Genomic DNA, 15,079 nt, shown 5'->3' with positions numbered 1-15,079 from the left:
TCCTGGAGGCCTCCCGGTGACTGGTCCCCCCACGTATCTCGCCCTTCCCGCAGGAGAGGTGGACGCCTGGCCCGGCCAGCGAGAGCGGGCCACCGCCATCCTGCTGGCCTGCCGCCACCTTCCGCTGTCCTTCCTCTCCTCCCCGGGTCAGCGGGCGGTGCTGCTGGCTGAGGCGGCCCGCACCCTGGAGAAGGCGGGTGACCGGCGCTCATGCAACGACTGCCAGCAGATGATTGTCAAGTTGGGGGGCGGCACGGCCATCGCCGCCTCCTGACCCCTGGGCTCTGCCCACCTCAGCCCGCTGCCTCCTTCGCCCTCCTCCCTCTGTCTCTTGGTCTCTCGCCCTGCTCCCTCTGGGAGTTGTGGGATGAGCCTTGTCTCCTGAGCTGTTGCCTGCCGAGGCTGGTCGACCACCTCAGCCTGGCAGGCCCCTGGGCCGAGCCCCCCAGAGCTGCTGTGGAGAGCTGCCCGGGGCCCCGGGGCCCACGGGGCTGGCAGAGGAAAGCCAGGGCAGGGCAGGCATTGAGGAGCTCCCTGACTTGAGAGCAGCGGGTGGCTCCCAACCTGCTTGGCCCCTGCCTCCAGCCCTCAACCCTCCCCAGCAATTCTCTCCCCAAACACCCCCCCTTTCCTGCTTCCTGGTTTTTTTATCAGGCTTTCCCCGTGGGGGACGTAGGTCTCTGGGCACCAGAGCGCCTCACCCTTGGCACTGTGCCCAGCTTGCCCCTTTCCCCCTTTTTATACAGATGTTTTTATACCCGTGTGCTTGGGTTTGCCGTGATGCGGGGCTGGGCTGCTGTGGCGTCTTCATTTCTGTCCTTGGGTCTGTGCCCTCCCCTGTGCCTGACAAAGCCAGTTCCTTGTTTTCTCTTTATCACACAGGACGGCCAGGGAAGGCGGGGGGCCCAGCCTTGGGGAGGCAAGTGGGAGGCAGGGGGCAGGCCTGGGGTTGGGTGAAATAATGTCGGCATTATTTTTTAATTTTTTAAAAAATAAATGGTATCTTATTGAATTGTCCTGTTCCTTCCCCCGCCCCCGCCCCCTGGGGCGTCAGCCCAAGCTCAGGGTAGGCCCAGGGGCTGGGAGACGCGAAGCCACCCAGCGGGACTGAGGACCAGGGGCCTTCAGTGTGGGTTCTCAGTTCCCTCCCACCCCAACTCCTTCCTCCAACTCCATCTCCAGTCTATTTTTATCCCTAATTCTGGACCTGAAAATAAGCCAGGGTGGCAGGGACCAACCCCCAATCCCTCCCCGTCCCTTTTTGGGGTGGACACTGGGAATAAGGCCCCCCCGCCTTGACGGGGGTCCTGGGAGGAAAAGTCCCACTTTTCTGGACCCCCCCCCCCCCCCCCCGGGTTGGTGCCTCCCCTGAGGCCATTTCTAGCAGGACCCAAGGACTGCCTGAGACCCCAGAGCCTGCTGTGAGGCTGAGAGGGGCTGCCTTCTCTCCCCGCCTGTGCAGGGGCCCCAGCACAGACTGGGGGGTGCACGCAGTGGGGGCTCCCCCGACGCCAGGTGCAGGCTGGAATGGCTCGGCTTGGACCTTACCCCCTTTTCTGTCTCTGCTGCCCCTCCCCCCACAGCCACTGTCATTTGTGGCCCCTGCCGTACCCCACCCCCCATGAGCCAGCCCTTGTGTCATGTGTATATACCGTGCCTTTTCTCATTATTGTTTTAGGGGTGGGAGGGGGTGGGTTTTCATGGAAAAGGGGCTACACTTATGGCTTCCTTGATATGGAATCATTCACTGTGTCCTGGATGTAGTTACTCAATAAACACAGACTGGTACCACCCAGCAGGAGGCGTGTGAGGGTCTGTAGCGTGACCGCTGTCATGACTAGGTGGCTGCGCGGCCTGGCTGCTGGGGGGTCAGGGACTGAGGACAGCCCCCCCCTCTGTGCTGAGAGGCCCCTGGAAGGTTTCAGTCGGAAGGACCTTCCTCCCCGACCCACACCGTCCCCTCCCTTCCGACGCCGCTGCCAGGACAGAACCTGGGACAGAAGGGCAGCCCGAGGCGCTGCCGGAGGCCGAGGTCCCTGTATCCAGGACACAGCTGGCTGCGCAGAGCAGCGGGGGTTTTGGATTTGGGGTGCTAAGCCCGTGTGTGTGCTCACCCCTCAAAGATAAATCTCCCCCCACTGGGTGGGCTGCCCCTTAGTTTCCCCTTCCTGGTCCGCCAGTCACATCCAAGTCCAGCTCCCGTACTTCCCAGCTGGGCCACCTGGGGCAGGGCCTCACCTCCGCTCCACTTACAGGGGTGCGCAACAGGGTTGACAGTCCCCACCTTTGACCAAGTCCCCGTAGACCTGTTGGCGGGTTTCAATGATACGACACACAACAAAGTACCGGTTAGAGTTAAGTACCTTAACTTGTGTGGCGGCTGAGGGCAAGACCACAGGCAGCAGTGGGCGGGAAGAGGAGCAGTCTGAAGTGAGCTGGGGATGAGTCTGGGGCGGGGAGAGCAGGGTCTGTGACCAGGCCTGGCTGAGAAGTGAGTCACAGCAGGCCACACTGTCCCGAGGGCCAGAGCAGCCAGGAGGGGCCCAGCTGCAGCATTTCCGGTGGTGGCCCTGCCCGTAGCCTCAGCCTGGCCCCCCCTGGGATGGAGATCTAGGGTCCTTGGGACTGAAAATGAGCAGGGGTTGCACCCACCTGTCAGGGCCTGTGTCACCCGGGTGGGTGGCTGTGGCCGATGTGCCCAGGAACCTGATCCTCTTGTGAGTCTCTGCAGGCTCCATGACTCAGCACCCACCCTCCTCCCCGGGCTCTCTACACAGCTGCAGGATAGGCCCGGGACACCCCACCCCCAGTTGAGGACTGTCTCCCCTACCAGCCATAGGGGTCCTCACTGCAGGCAGGACCACGGACTCTTGGCTCTGTTCTGTCCTGCGGCTTCTGGGCCTTGGATTCCTCAAAAGCCAGGAGACTGAGGTGGGCCCTCCTCCAGGTGAAGAGCTGGGGGCTGGGGGGCCTCAGGGCAGCCCTGCCAGGAGGAAGATCTGAGACTGCCTGTTCCTGGGGAGCAGCACTGCCCCACCCCACCCCTGCCAGGACACACATTCAGACCTTCCTTCGTCCCCAGACTGCCCTGCCTGCCATTCATCAGATTCACAGTTGCAGAAGACAGAAGAGTCCTAAACTAATCAGCTGGGTGACCTTGGCAAGTTACTTAGGTCTCAAAACCTCAATTTCCTCATCTATAAAGGCACACACCCATGGAGCTTTTGTAAGGACTAAATAAAAGCAGCAACAGATGGTGACCATTGTCATTAAAACAGTATACGATGCCTAGGGTACACAGGAGGGAAACTGAGGCCCAACTGGGCGGCTTTGTTGATGTCACACACTGAGGGGCATAACCCAGACCTCAACCTCCCCAACCATCCCTGGTACAACAAAACTCATACACCCAGGCTGCTGGCAATGCCCTGAGACACGGCTAGGTACCCGGAGCCTGCCTGGCAGGAAGGGGAGAGCTGGCCCAGCCGAGCATGTGTGAGCTCCCCGCAGCAGGGGCACTGCCAAGGCTCGATGTCCAGCATCCCCCTTCGCTTTACCCCCAGAGCAGCTACTGGGAGGAGGCTCCCCCATTCCGAGCACCAGCTGTCCGCTTGGCCCACTGCCCCCACCCATTAGGGGGGTGGCCCTGGACCAAGCCGGCCAAGTGGCCTGCAAGCCAGGTGCCGGCTCAGGGCCAGGTTATGTCAATGAGGATCAGCCCGGCTCAACCAACTCAAGATGTAGAGTGAGTGACTGGCTGGGGGTGGGGGCTCACCTCCAGGAAGGGGCATGGACCCTCCAGGGGGCCTCAGGCTCCCAGATAGCCCTCTCCCCTGTGCTCTGGAGCCTCGAGATGGCTGGGGCGCAACTGCCCCTCTCCCATGGCTCCCACGGGCGCGGACATTAAGCTTGGCATTCAACCCTGACTACCCTCTCCAGCCACTTCTCCCTGGCTCCCAGAACACTTGCCGGCAGCTCTCGGAGCAGTCCTTTGCTCTTGCACATGCTGTGCCTCTGCCCGGACCGCCGTCTGTCCAGTCAATGACCAATGCGTCCACCATCAGTGCCTGTCACAGCCAAGCCGGGGCTCCTTTATTGTCAGGGATGGGAGCCACAGAAAAGGCTTTATTTACATGAGGAACCCGGGCCCTAGGGCCCCGAGAACAGAACCACTGGCCTTCCCCAGTGGGCCCCTTCTTAGCCCTGCAGGCTCCAAGGCCCCAGTCCACTTTGGGCAGGCATAAGGAAGGGCTGGCCTTCCATGGCCGGCGCCCCTCCTCCCCTGGAACCGGCCCAAGGCGCACCCCCAGGCAGACGAGGGCCCCAGGAGACGCGAAGGCTCGGGAGAACCAGCGGGCCGCGTCTTCACACGGTGACCTCGGCTTTGCTATTGGTGCTCAGGTGCCGGGGTCCGCGGCCCGCGCTGCCATAAAGGCCAGGGGGCTGTGGGCTGAAGGCCTCGGGCAGCTTCTCCACGCTGAACTGGCGCCGGGGCGCGTGGCCGGGCCGCCGGGGTGCGGGGGAGGCCTGAGTCGCCAGGTGGCCGCGGGGGGCGGGCCGGGCCTGGCGGCCGGCGATCCAGGCCTTGTAGTGACCGGACGGAGCGAGGCCCACGGGGGCCGCGTAGCCCGGCGGGGCCCAGGGGCAGGCGTCGAGCAGCGCGGGCAAGTCCTCGCGGGGCCGCGCAGCCCGCGCCGGGAGGGTCCGCGGGGCAGGTTCGGTGGCGGGAAAACGCTGGTAGAAGTCCTGTGCGGTGGCTTCTGCGGGGACAGTGGGGGCGAGCCAGGGAGAAAGGTCAGGCCCCGGGGGCGGGGCCCCAGCGACTCGCGGGATGGGGTAGGGAGAGGCCAGGCCGCAGGGGCGGGGCCTCAGCTTCTTTGGGCGGAACGGGGCGGGGGGGAGGGGGGGGTCAGGCCTCGGGGGCGGGGCCTCAGCGGCTCGGGGGCGGGGCGGGCCGGGGACCCGCCGCGGGAGACGCGGGTCTCCACGCCCGGGGCTCTGGCTGCCGCGGTGGGGGACCAGCCGGGTGGCCCGGTGAGGGGACGGGAGGCCGAGGCGCGGGAGCCGATTGGCTGCGTAGGCGCGATACAGAAGCTGGCTGGAGCGCGGACCCGCAAGGCTGGGAACTGTGGAACTGGAACGGGGACCCTGAGCCTTGTGATCTCGGAGCTTGGATACCCGGGGTGCAGCGCCCGGCGCTCCCCGCACAGGGCTCTCCGGCCACTCACCTGCGCCCTTGAGCGCGGCTGCCTTGAGGGTGGCGTACTTGGCGTAGTCGGGCTGCAGCGTCATGCTGCCACTGCCCTGCAGCCTGGGGCCACGCAGGGGTCCCGGTGTTGCTGACCCCAGGGGCACGTTGTTGGGGCGCTTCTTGTCTGGAGCGGGGAAAGGGAAGGGGAGACCCGGCCTGCTGACGGGAGGACACTCTCCACCTGCACGAGCACTCTTCACTGTCTTCACCCAACTGCAGTTGAGCGAGAGCTCGTGGGGCGGGGGGTGTGTGGGGGGGGCGGGGAGGGGGCTACTTGAGGGAGACTGAGAGAGGAACCTAACTTGACAGAATCTCCGGGCCTAGAGCAAGGGGTCTGGCTCCGAGTAACATGAATGACAGCAGGCTGCCCTGAGTGGGTGCTAGCCCAATGGATGACTCCCCAGCATGTCCAGCTTGGGCCAGGCACTGAGTCCCAGGACCTGCTTCTCAGGAGACGGAGCTAACGTTTGAGGCCGTTAGAACCCACAGAGGGGAGGGGAGGGGGCTTGCTGTGAAGCCTGCCTCACCAGCAAGAGGCCAAGAGGGAGGCTCCAGCCTGGAGAAAAAGGCCCAGAGGGGTCCACAGGCTGGTGCCAGGCAGAACCCCCCCCCCCGCCCCGGCCACACACACACACCCCAGCACGGAGTCAAGCCCTAGAACCACAGCCTGAGCCAGGGAACCCTGAATCTGGAACCTTCCTCACGGAGTCCCTGTGACTGGAAGTTGCAGGACACCTCAGCAGGGCTCCCTTCACCAGAGGAGCTGACCGGCTTGCCCAGCCCCCACTCGCACACCTGCAAGAGGCCGGCAGCTCATTCCAATTGCGAGACAGTCAGCTAAGAGCCCCTGCCTCCCTCAGCACACACCTTCCCCTGCTCCCAGGCCCACATCAGACAAGGGAGTCCCTGTGCTGTAGATCGACCTCTGCCGGTCCCCCAGCTTACACACCTGTGCTGTTGGGGGAGCCCCGGGGGAGGCCATCACCCATCTGCACCTGGACACAGCTACCCAGAGGTGGGCCCAGGGGTGGGGGCAGTGGCTCCTGGGGGTCCGGCTGCTTCAGAAGTTCTGTGAGTGTCCTGTGGGGAAAGAAGCATGAGAAGCAGCCCTCCCGACCGCCTGCTTCCCCACTGGCCAGGCCCTGGCCTATCTAAGGCCAGCAGCCACCACTCTGTCACCCTTTCGACCTCTCTGGGCCTCTGCCCTGCGGTTGATCTTACACATCTAGTTTCCACATCTGGTTTCCCCAACCTGGCCACTTCCAGAGCAGGTCAGGAAACTCTAATGGGGTCACGTGTGGTCAGGACTACCTTGTTTTTCAAAGACTCCCCCGCTCCCAGAGTCCATTCTCCAAGACCCATCCGAGTCGAACCTCCTCTCCCAGTGAAAGCTCTGCAAGTGTCTCAGGCCCCTGGACGGGGCTTGTGCTGTTCCCCGCGCCGACAATTTTCCTCCATCTCCTTCCACAAAACTCCTACTCACTCTTCAAACCCCACCAGTATCCCTCCTCTTCCAGGAAGCCTTCTTTACCTGCCAATGTAACTCCCTTCCCGCAGCAGGGGCTTCTGCTGGGTCCTGGGACAAAGCTGCCACACAGGCATGGAGGGGAGGACAGACAGATAAGGGGAGGGAGGAGCCAGGAGATCCCACAGGGGCAGCCCCTTCATCCAAGACTATGTGACCTTGGGCAGCCACCTCCCTGCTACCAGGACACCCAGCCCTACCCAGGTGTGACAGCTTCTGACTGCGCTTTCCCTGCAGACAGCCAGACCCAGCCTCCAGCCCAGCTGCCTTTGGTGCTCAGAATCCATGATTTTCTTCTGGTGCAGTCTGACCCTCCCTCCTTCTGGGGCTGGGGCCTCAAATGGCTGAAGCACCAAGACGCGCCCTGGAGGTGAGCCCTCTGGGGTAGGTGCTGTTTGGCTGCAGTGTGGCAGGACGTGCGTGAATGCCTGCCTGAGCTGATCTTCATGCCCTGCGCGCTCCTCCGCCGCCCGCCCCGGTGGTCCCAGCTCTGCGCCAGCACCCATCTGCCACTTCTCCCAAACACCTCAGTGATTTTCATGCCTCTGGGCCTCTGCATCAACTTTCTCCAGGGACAGACTCCAGCTCCCCTCCAAGCCCTCTGAGCTTGGAGGGGAGCTGACCATCAACCTCAACACAGTGGAATTAAGGGTGAGATTCCGGGGGAGCGGGGGCAGGGGTTCAGCACACACCCGCACATGAGCTTAAGTTGGGCTCCAGATCTCCCCAGAGGAGAAAATAAAGGGCACATGGGAGCTGAAGCCCAGACAGAGGAAGGGACAGGCCTAGGCCACACGGCACATCACGGGTGGGCCAGCTCGTCCTGATGCATCACCAGGCCTCCTTCCCCGCCCCCTGTGGGTGAAGTGGGCTCTAGGGGAACGTGTCAGCTAGGTGGCCCAGCCTAGAGGTGTAGACACCTTCACGGCCCTCAGCTCCAGCGACTCCACTCTGGTCAAGGACATGCCCTGACTTCTCCTCCTTGCCCAGCCCGAGGGACTCCAAACTCAGGATCTGCCCCCACGGCATGCAGGACCCAGGATGAGAGCCTCCACATCACCAAGGCAGCACAGCGGCTGAGCCCAGGGTCCCACTCCCAGGCTGGAGCCTCCCTCTTGGCCTCTGCCCTGCAGCTGTCCGGGAGACAGGGGTGCCACGGAGTGCCCGGGAAGCCCTCATCCCCTGCCCCTGAAGTCTAGGAGGCGGGAAGCCTCCATACCTGGCCTACCCAGGCATGGGGGCGTCTCTAAATACCAGCCTGTCGCACACCCAAGGGAGCCCAGACCTGGGTGAGGAGGGCACAGGCCCCAGTACATGGGGTGGCTGGGGACATGTCAGCGTGTGAGTGTGGGGGTGGGCGTAGAGTTCCAGGGTGAGGACACAGAATCCCAGAGTCCCCATTCGAGCTAAGACCCCACTTGTAGACCCCACTTCACACAAAGCTCAGACTCAGCTAGCCCCTGTCCTGGCCTCAGCAACAATGAATCTGTGTCCCCCACATTTCCAGCGCCTTCCTACACAGGGAGAGACCCTGACCGCTGTCTGGGATGGGGTGGGTTGTGTATTGAGTGGAGCGGGTGGGAGGAGGCCTTCTCCCCAGGGAAAGAAGGTCAGGCCTGAGTCACAGCTATGGGGGTGGGGTGGAAGGCAAGTGGAAGGGGAGGGGGAGGAGGAGGAGGAGGAGGAGGAGGAGGAGGAGGGAGCCGCAGGGGCGGAGGGCTCAGCACCCAGCTCCCTCCGGAAGGTCAAGGGGAGACGGTATCAGCTGTCTCCCTCCATGAAGTGGGGGTGGGGGGCGTCACAGACCTGGAGACAGAAACAGGAAGGAAAAACCAGGAGGAGGGGGCTGCTGAGAGGGCCAGAGTTTCCAGACGGGCGAGAAGGATGAAGGATGGCGAGGGGGCACCCACCGGTCGGGAAGGACCGTCCAGGCGGGGCGGGCGGGGATCCCGGCCCCGGGGCCCCGGCTGGCGCGCGCTCACCTGGTCACGGTGCGCCGCGCGCGCGGGCTGTGCGCCCTCTCCAGGCCCAGGCGCGCCCCGATGCCGGCCAGCACGAGCAGCGCAGCGACGCCGCACACCGCGTAGACGGCCGTGTGGCTGCGCTCGCGGCCCGGGTCCCGGGGCGCGGCGGCGTCGCGGGCACGCGCGGGGGGCCGGCCGGTCTGCACCCAGGCCGGCGTGTCGTAGTTGGAGCAGCGGCTCTGGTCGAGGCGCCGCGGCCCGTCGTGGCAGCAGAAGCGGTAGCCGCACGTGCCGCAGCAGAAGCTGTAGGCGCCCGAGCTGCAGTTGAAGGGCGGGTCCCACTGGCCCATCACGTCGTAGTAGCCGCGGCAGCGGTCGCCCCCGGCCGGGGCTGCCGTGCCGGGCTCCGCGGGCTCCTGCGCCTCGGGGGCCCCCGCGCGGCCCGACGGCGGCCGCGCCAGCAGCAGCGCCAGCCCGAGCGCGAGCCGGAGCCCCGGCGGGCCGCCGCCGCCGCGCAGCCCCCGCGCCCCGGCCCGCTCCATCGGGCCCGCGCCTTCGGCTACAGCGCCCCGCGCATGGCGGCGCGCCGCGGCTCCCTGCCGCCCGGCCTCCGGGCCGGCTCCTCCGCGCCCTCAGGGGCCGCGCTCCTCGGCCGTCACCTTCCTCCTGGGACCCCAGAGCCGGGTGGCCACGGCCCGGAGCTCGCGGGGCCGCACCTCCGGTGGGCGCGTCCTCCGCCGGCACTCACTTTGGACCCGAGCCCGGCAGTCCTCGCTCTGGGACGCCCCCCGGGGCCGGGCGGCGAGTCCTCGCCCGCGCCCCGTCCCCGGCCTCTCCCCGGGCCTAGCGGGTGTGCGTGGCCCGGGCCTAGCGGGGGCGGCGGGCCGCCCGACACCGCTGCCTTCCCGCCGCCCGCTCGGCGCTGCCCGCGCTCTGGCTGCGGCGCGGGCTCCGCGCGGGCTCGGGCGGGCGGGGGAGGGAGGGAGCGAGGGAAGGAGGGCGGGCGGGCGGGAGGCAGAGCCGGGGGAGGAGCGCGGCCGCCGCGAGGGGAGGGAGGGGGCGCGGCAGGGCCCGCACGGCCGGCCGCGGCGCCCCACCGGGGACCCTCCCCGAAGGCCTCCGTGAAACATTCCTCGGAACTGGGAGCTCCAGGGCCTTCAGTTTATGGCTCTCAGGACTGTTACTTCGGACACAGGCCCGCGTGAGTGCGCCTCTGTTTTACGGGTGCGGGGCCTTAGGGGACAGAGAGGTCCCGGGAGGGTCGTTGCCGCCCTCACCCCCTTCTTCCTCCTTCCCATCCTCTCCGTCAGTTCCGACCGAGACAGAAGTGTGACAGGTGGCAGGCCCCTTCCCCGCTGTGCGCCTCGGTTTTCCCGCCTCTCAAATGGGAAGGAAACCCGGAGCAAGGCCGCCGCAGAGGGCCAAGGTTTGGTTCTCTCCGCGCAGCCTGGAGCGCAGCGTTAGCCCCGGGGCGCGCGCCCTGGTCCCAGAACCCGAACTGGGGCCCTGGGGTGGCCCCACTTCTATGGCCATGGGCATGGCCTGGTCCGCGGCCTCCCCGGATCTCTTCGCTCCCCCAGGTGTGACGGGGAGGAGATTGGGCCGGACCCGGACGCCGATGAGGGGGCGGGGGCATCGGCGGACCCTCCGCCCCGCCCCCCGAAGGACTCTCGGGGGCTCTGCCTGCCCCGGGAGAAGGAGGCGGAAGGCCGTTTGCACTTGGACCCCGCACGGAGCCGTCCCATGGTGTTTCCGAAGCGGTTTAACTGGAAAATGTGACCGAGCCGTGGCGCCTTGCTTCTCTCTGCCTCAGTTTCTCGTCTTAACATCAAAAACTCTTCGGGGAGGGGGGTGGTGGGCAGATTCATAATGCACCCCTTCCAGGAGGCAGGGGTCAACAGGGTGCCTCCCACTGTCCAGACGGGAGCACCAGAGAGCAAGGGCTGGGTGTCCACTTCGCCCCAGTGTTCCCACACAGCGTCGGATCTGCTGAATGAATGAATGAATGAATGAATGATGTGACTTTCGCCTCTAGTTTTTGTCGGATTTGGGCTCCTAGGGCTCTCCCTGCTTCCCTTTGCATCGTGTCTTCACTCGGCGACTGGGATCAGCTTATAAAAATGGAGGAAGTGGAGGGAGGAAGAAGAAGGATTTACATTTAAAGGAGGATCAAGTCCGTGTGTTGCCGAGATGAGGGGCTGACAGGCTAATTTCAGGTATTAGTGCTGAGAGGCCCTCCCCCCTTGGGGTCCTTCCTTGTGCCCAGTCCAGAGATAGCCAGCTCCCTCCTCCTTCACCCACAACACTCTTCTGATCCAGCTCAGAAGACCCTACTCCATTAGAAGACTATCACAATTTTAGAGACAAAATAGATGAGCAAAGCAATGAAACGAAATTGCCTTCATCCCGTCACCAGCGACAACTGAGGCTAAAATATGCCCCACTTTACATACTGTGTTTTTAGTTTACTTTTCACTGTCAAACTTTCTCTTTGTTACTCTGTTTAGAACTTAGTCGCTGTATTTTCTGGTGCAGCCATTCCTGCTTCCCCGGCGGGGGCGGGGGGGGGGGGGGGGGAGTCCTAAAAAGGGACTCCATGGCACAAACTGTCCGATTTGTATCAGCGCCCCCCCCTTGCCCTCTAGGTTACCAGGGCTCTGAGGGGGACTGCTTCTTTCCCCTTTCTCACCCAATGGCTGGGCATTAGGTTTAAAGAGGCTTGTCTCTGTTCCCCTGAGACTGTGGCCTCTTCCCAGGTAGGGTGACCCTACTGGGCCCAGAGCTCCCAGTGCTCCTTCCTGGGTTATGTCCCTTCCCCGGGCCCCTCTCTTACCCCACTGTCCTGGCATCACTGGGTGCTCCGCTGAGATTCCACCCCATGTTGCTGCCATCAGGTGTGTGTGTGTGTGTGTGTGTGTGTGTGTGTGTGTGTGTGTATATAATCTCCATTTGTCCAGTGAAGGAGCTGGGTCCTGAATTCCAGTCCCCTGCCCCCCCCCACTGATGTCCAGCCTTCAGCTCCTCCCCACATCCGTGGCTTCCTCTCTATCTCAGTCTGACTCAGTTCTCAGCCAGCAACCATAGAGGCCCACATCTACTGGGCTTATGCCGTGCACTTATGCTCTCTCAATGTTAACACACAGCCTGGGGGCGGCAGGGGGAGGGGATCACATGCAGAGAGACAGACCACGGCTGGCTGACTGAGCCCTGGGATCTGGCCATTCACTCAGCTGGCACTGCCCTTCAGGTCCCTGACCGTTTGCTAGGCAAGGGGATCTAGAAATGGAGCAGCCCAGCTGAAGAGTGACCCCTTTGCCCAGGCTGCCCTCCCTGGGCCCTGGGGTCTTTCTCCACAGCAAGGTACCAGAGCACCCGCCTCTTGTCTCCTCTGCCTGCGCCCCCCCCAAGCCTGTGTCACCAAAAATCGCCCATTGATCCAGGCTTAAAATAACCCCTGGCATCTGCAGTGAGCCCCACGGGGCGGGCAGAGGATCCGTGTCTCTGTGCCTGAAGGGCACCTGCCCCGCCCCCATCTCTGAGTGCAGGCAGCTTGAGTGTGAGGGTGCCTACGTTTGCTCCCGAATGTGAGCGAGAGTGCATGTCTGGGGCCAGCCTGGTTATGAGGGCCTTCCTTCCACCACGGACATGCGCGTGCATGTGTGTGTCGGTGTGAATGCACCTGTGCACACATGTTCTTCCTTCGCTGTTGAGGCCTCACCTGGTGCCCAGCTCTGGCTGTGCAAGGTTCAGGGTCCCGAGAGGTCATGGACATTAGGGAAAGGCCGGGATGGGCCTCAGTGTCCCCATTTTATAGTGGGGGTCAGTGACCAGTCTGCCCAGCTCTGGGCCCGGGAATTTGGGATTTCCTAGAGACAAACCCAAGACCCAGAGAGCAGAAATGACTTTCTGTAACTGGCACACAGCCAGGAAGGACCAGGGTCTGGCTTGGAACCTGCACTGTGAGTCCCAAACCTGCTTCTGGCAGGTTTCATACAAAGCGAGAGCGCAGCTGGAGGACCCTGGCCCAGAGCCCAGGGAAGTGTCCCTACACCCTGATAACACCCTTCATGCCTGACAATGCCTGGTACGCCCTGACTCCTTCAGGAGCCTCTGGCCTTCCACAGGCTGTTCTCTGCTCCCGGAATGCCTTTCCAGCCCCTCCCACAGACAGCTCCTACTTATACTTCATTTTGGAGCCAGATTAAAGTGGATCGGAACTCCTGCTCTAATAGGACAGTCGACCCTCCTAGGCCTGTTTTCTTTCAGCTAGCACCTCTTTGGCAGGGCTGCAGGGAGAAGCCAATGCCCCCCCCCCCGCCATGGAGAGACACACAGGTACATGCTGTCTGGTGGGAGCTCCCACCACCGCGGCACTAGATGGGTGATTGCCATCATGGGTGCCATCCGTAAGCCTCAACAGTCACATTCCCAAGCCCATTTTGCTTCCATTTCTTCCATGATGGAGGGTTACCCAAAAAGCAGAGATTCTAGAGAACGATGGACTTCCTGCTAGCACAGATGCCTATAACCAGTACGGGGAGCGGGTCGGGAGGGGAGGGCCCGCAGCTCCTTTGTCTCTCTGAGAGGCAGCTTGTGACTCAGGCTCCAGCTGCCTGTAGGAGGGAGGGGGCGCCCAGGCTGAGGTCGCGAGGGAGCAGCAAGGGTGGGGGTGGTGCTGGGAGCGGGGGGCTTAGCCTCCAGTCCCAATTCCTCCGGCACCCTCTTCCCGGCGCTCCCCTCCGCTGCCTTAGAGAGTCGCGCTGCAGACATCACAGCTGGAATTCCCAGATTAACACCCCCGCCCCCGTAGTCTCCCCCTTCAGGACCCTCCAGAGGCCCTAGTGAATATGCAGATCTGGAGCTGGCCACTAACTCCCTACGACGGGAATAGATTCAGAGATGACAGAGCTCAGCGGAGGCCACACAGCGCGTCCACCCACCCGGAACAGGCCCTCCCTGTCCCGCCGGCCTGCCGGTTTCTGGACACAATTCTGAGGTCAGCTCCGAGCCCACAGCCCGGGCGGAGGCGTCTTTGCGCCCCCTCGACACAGGCACGTCGCTCCAAAGCCGAGGCCACGCCCTGCATCCAGGCCTCTTCTGGCACGGGATGCTCGTGAGGACGGGGACCCCGCGTGAGCGTGGAGGTCCAGGGTTTGGAGAAGGTCCTGGTGGTCGTGGTCCCGCCGCTCACCAGGTGCCGCCCTTTCTCCTCGCCACTCGGCCTTGAACCCACTCCTTTTGCTGGCCCTGGCCCCGCCCCTTTCCTACTCCCTGGAGGCTTGGGGTCCTTCAGCCCCGCCTCGCCCCCGACCCCGCCCCCAGCCGCGCCTCTCGCCCTGTCCCCGCCCGCTCCGGGCTGCCGTCCCCGCTCCCCGCGCTCGGCGGAGGCAGGTCTCGGTGCCACCTGCAGGGCTGACCGCAGACGCTGCGGAGATAGACTTTCGCCTGCCCCGGAGTCATCTTCTGCATCACAGAGTCTCTGCAGCTCGGGGGAGGGAGGAGATGTTCGGAGGCCCTCTGGGTCCCGGGACCACTGTAGCGTTGCCTGGGCAGCTTCCCCCCCCCGAGTGCCGGGAAAGAGGGTGAGCCGGGAACTGGGACATCTGTGTCTTCCCCGCTCCTCCCCGACCCTCCCTCCGCGGGACCCTGGGCAGTCGTTCCTCCCCCCTCCCCCCCCCACCACCTCCACCCTCGGGTCCGGACCAGGCAGCGGGCGAGCAGGCACAGAGTGGAGAGAGGGCAGCCTTCAGTCCCCGGTGAAGAAGAATGTGGCCTGAGCCACGCAAAAAAGAACAAATGGGAGTGAGCTCCCACCCTGTGCCCAGAGGAGTGCCAGAGGGGTCTGGTGAGACACTAAATGGTGGGGCTGGGGAAGCGCTCGGGGTTCCCTGAGGACGGTTGCCCCCCCCCATGTGTCGAGGGGCAGGCAGGAACACAGGAAAGGTTGTGACACAGCCCCACCGGGCACTCTGAGGCCAGGGCAACCCACCTCTCCACTCCCCCCTCCCCCCCCCACGCCCTGCTTCTTGACCCTTTTGCGCCCTCTCCTCTGCACCTTTGCACACAGTCCCCTGGGCCAGGAATGCCTGTTCTCTGCTCCATTCCTGCAGGAAAACTGGGCAAGACTCAGGGCATAATTCCTACTGTCCAAAGCAGTCCGTAGATGCTGGATCAGCCAACTCGCTGGCAGGGATCGCCCTGTCCTGTCATTGCGCCCCGCTCCATCTCTCCCACTGGACCAGGACCTAATGGCAGGGCCTGAGGCTGACCTCCAAGCATTGCCCGGAATGGCCCTGGCCCAGAGCAGGCATGTTCTGATCTGGTGTGATCAATGGGGCA

General features: G+C 64.0%; 3 protein-coding genes across 5 annotated transcripts in view; 2 read left to right on the top strand and 1 right to left on the bottom strand.

The window, feature by feature from the left end:
• The window catches only part of SREBF2 (sterol regulatory element binding transcription factor 2), a 65,838-nt gene extending 64,043 nt beyond the window's left edge, over positions 1-1,795 (top strand). For all 3 annotated transcript variants that reach the window (XM_025881720.2, XM_025881721.2, XM_025881723.2), the window contains exon 19: positions 54-1,795. In XM_025881720.2, coding sequence (XP_025737505.1) covers positions 54-274 — 221 coding nt within the window. In that variant the 3' untranslated portion in view covers positions 275-1,795. The remainder of the gene's footprint in view (positions 1-53) is intronic.
• A 2,269-nt stretch (positions 1,796-4,064) lies between these two features.
• SHISA8 (shisa family member 8) lies at positions 4,065-9,678 on the bottom strand. Its single transcript, XM_025881757.2, has 4 exons — positions 8,759-9,678; positions 6,201-6,331; positions 5,229-5,375; positions 4,065-4,760 (listed from the first exon to the last, which is right to left on the bottom strand). Exons 1-4 carry the CDS (start codon positions 9,280-9,282, stop codon positions 4,366-4,368), a joined length of 1,197 nt encoding a protein of 398 aa, XP_025737542.1. The 5' UTR covers positions 9,283-9,678; the 3' UTR covers positions 4,065-4,365.
• Positions 9,316-10,734, top strand: LOC141370848 (uncharacterized). Its single transcript, XM_073882607.1, has 2 exons — positions 9,316-9,941; positions 10,321-10,734. Exons 1-2 carry the CDS (start codon positions 9,316-9,318, stop codon positions 10,517-10,519), a joined length of 825 nt encoding a protein of 274 aa, XP_073738708.1. The 3' UTR covers positions 10,520-10,734.
• The last annotated feature ends 4,345 nt before the right edge of the window (positions 10,735-15,079 follow it).

This window comes from Callorhinus ursinus, unplaced genomic scaffold (assembly GCF_003265705.2).
Source record: "Callorhinus ursinus isolate GAN/ISIS: 27379988/994484 unplaced genomic scaffold, GSC_fseal_2.0 scaffold48, whole genome shotgun sequence".
In the NCBI taxonomy this organism is placed as follows: domain Eukaryota; kingdom Metazoa; phylum Chordata; class Mammalia; order Carnivora; family Otariidae; genus Callorhinus; species Callorhinus ursinus.
Note: the sequence above shows the minus strand (reverse complement) of the source record. Positions and strands in the feature narration are given on the sequence as shown.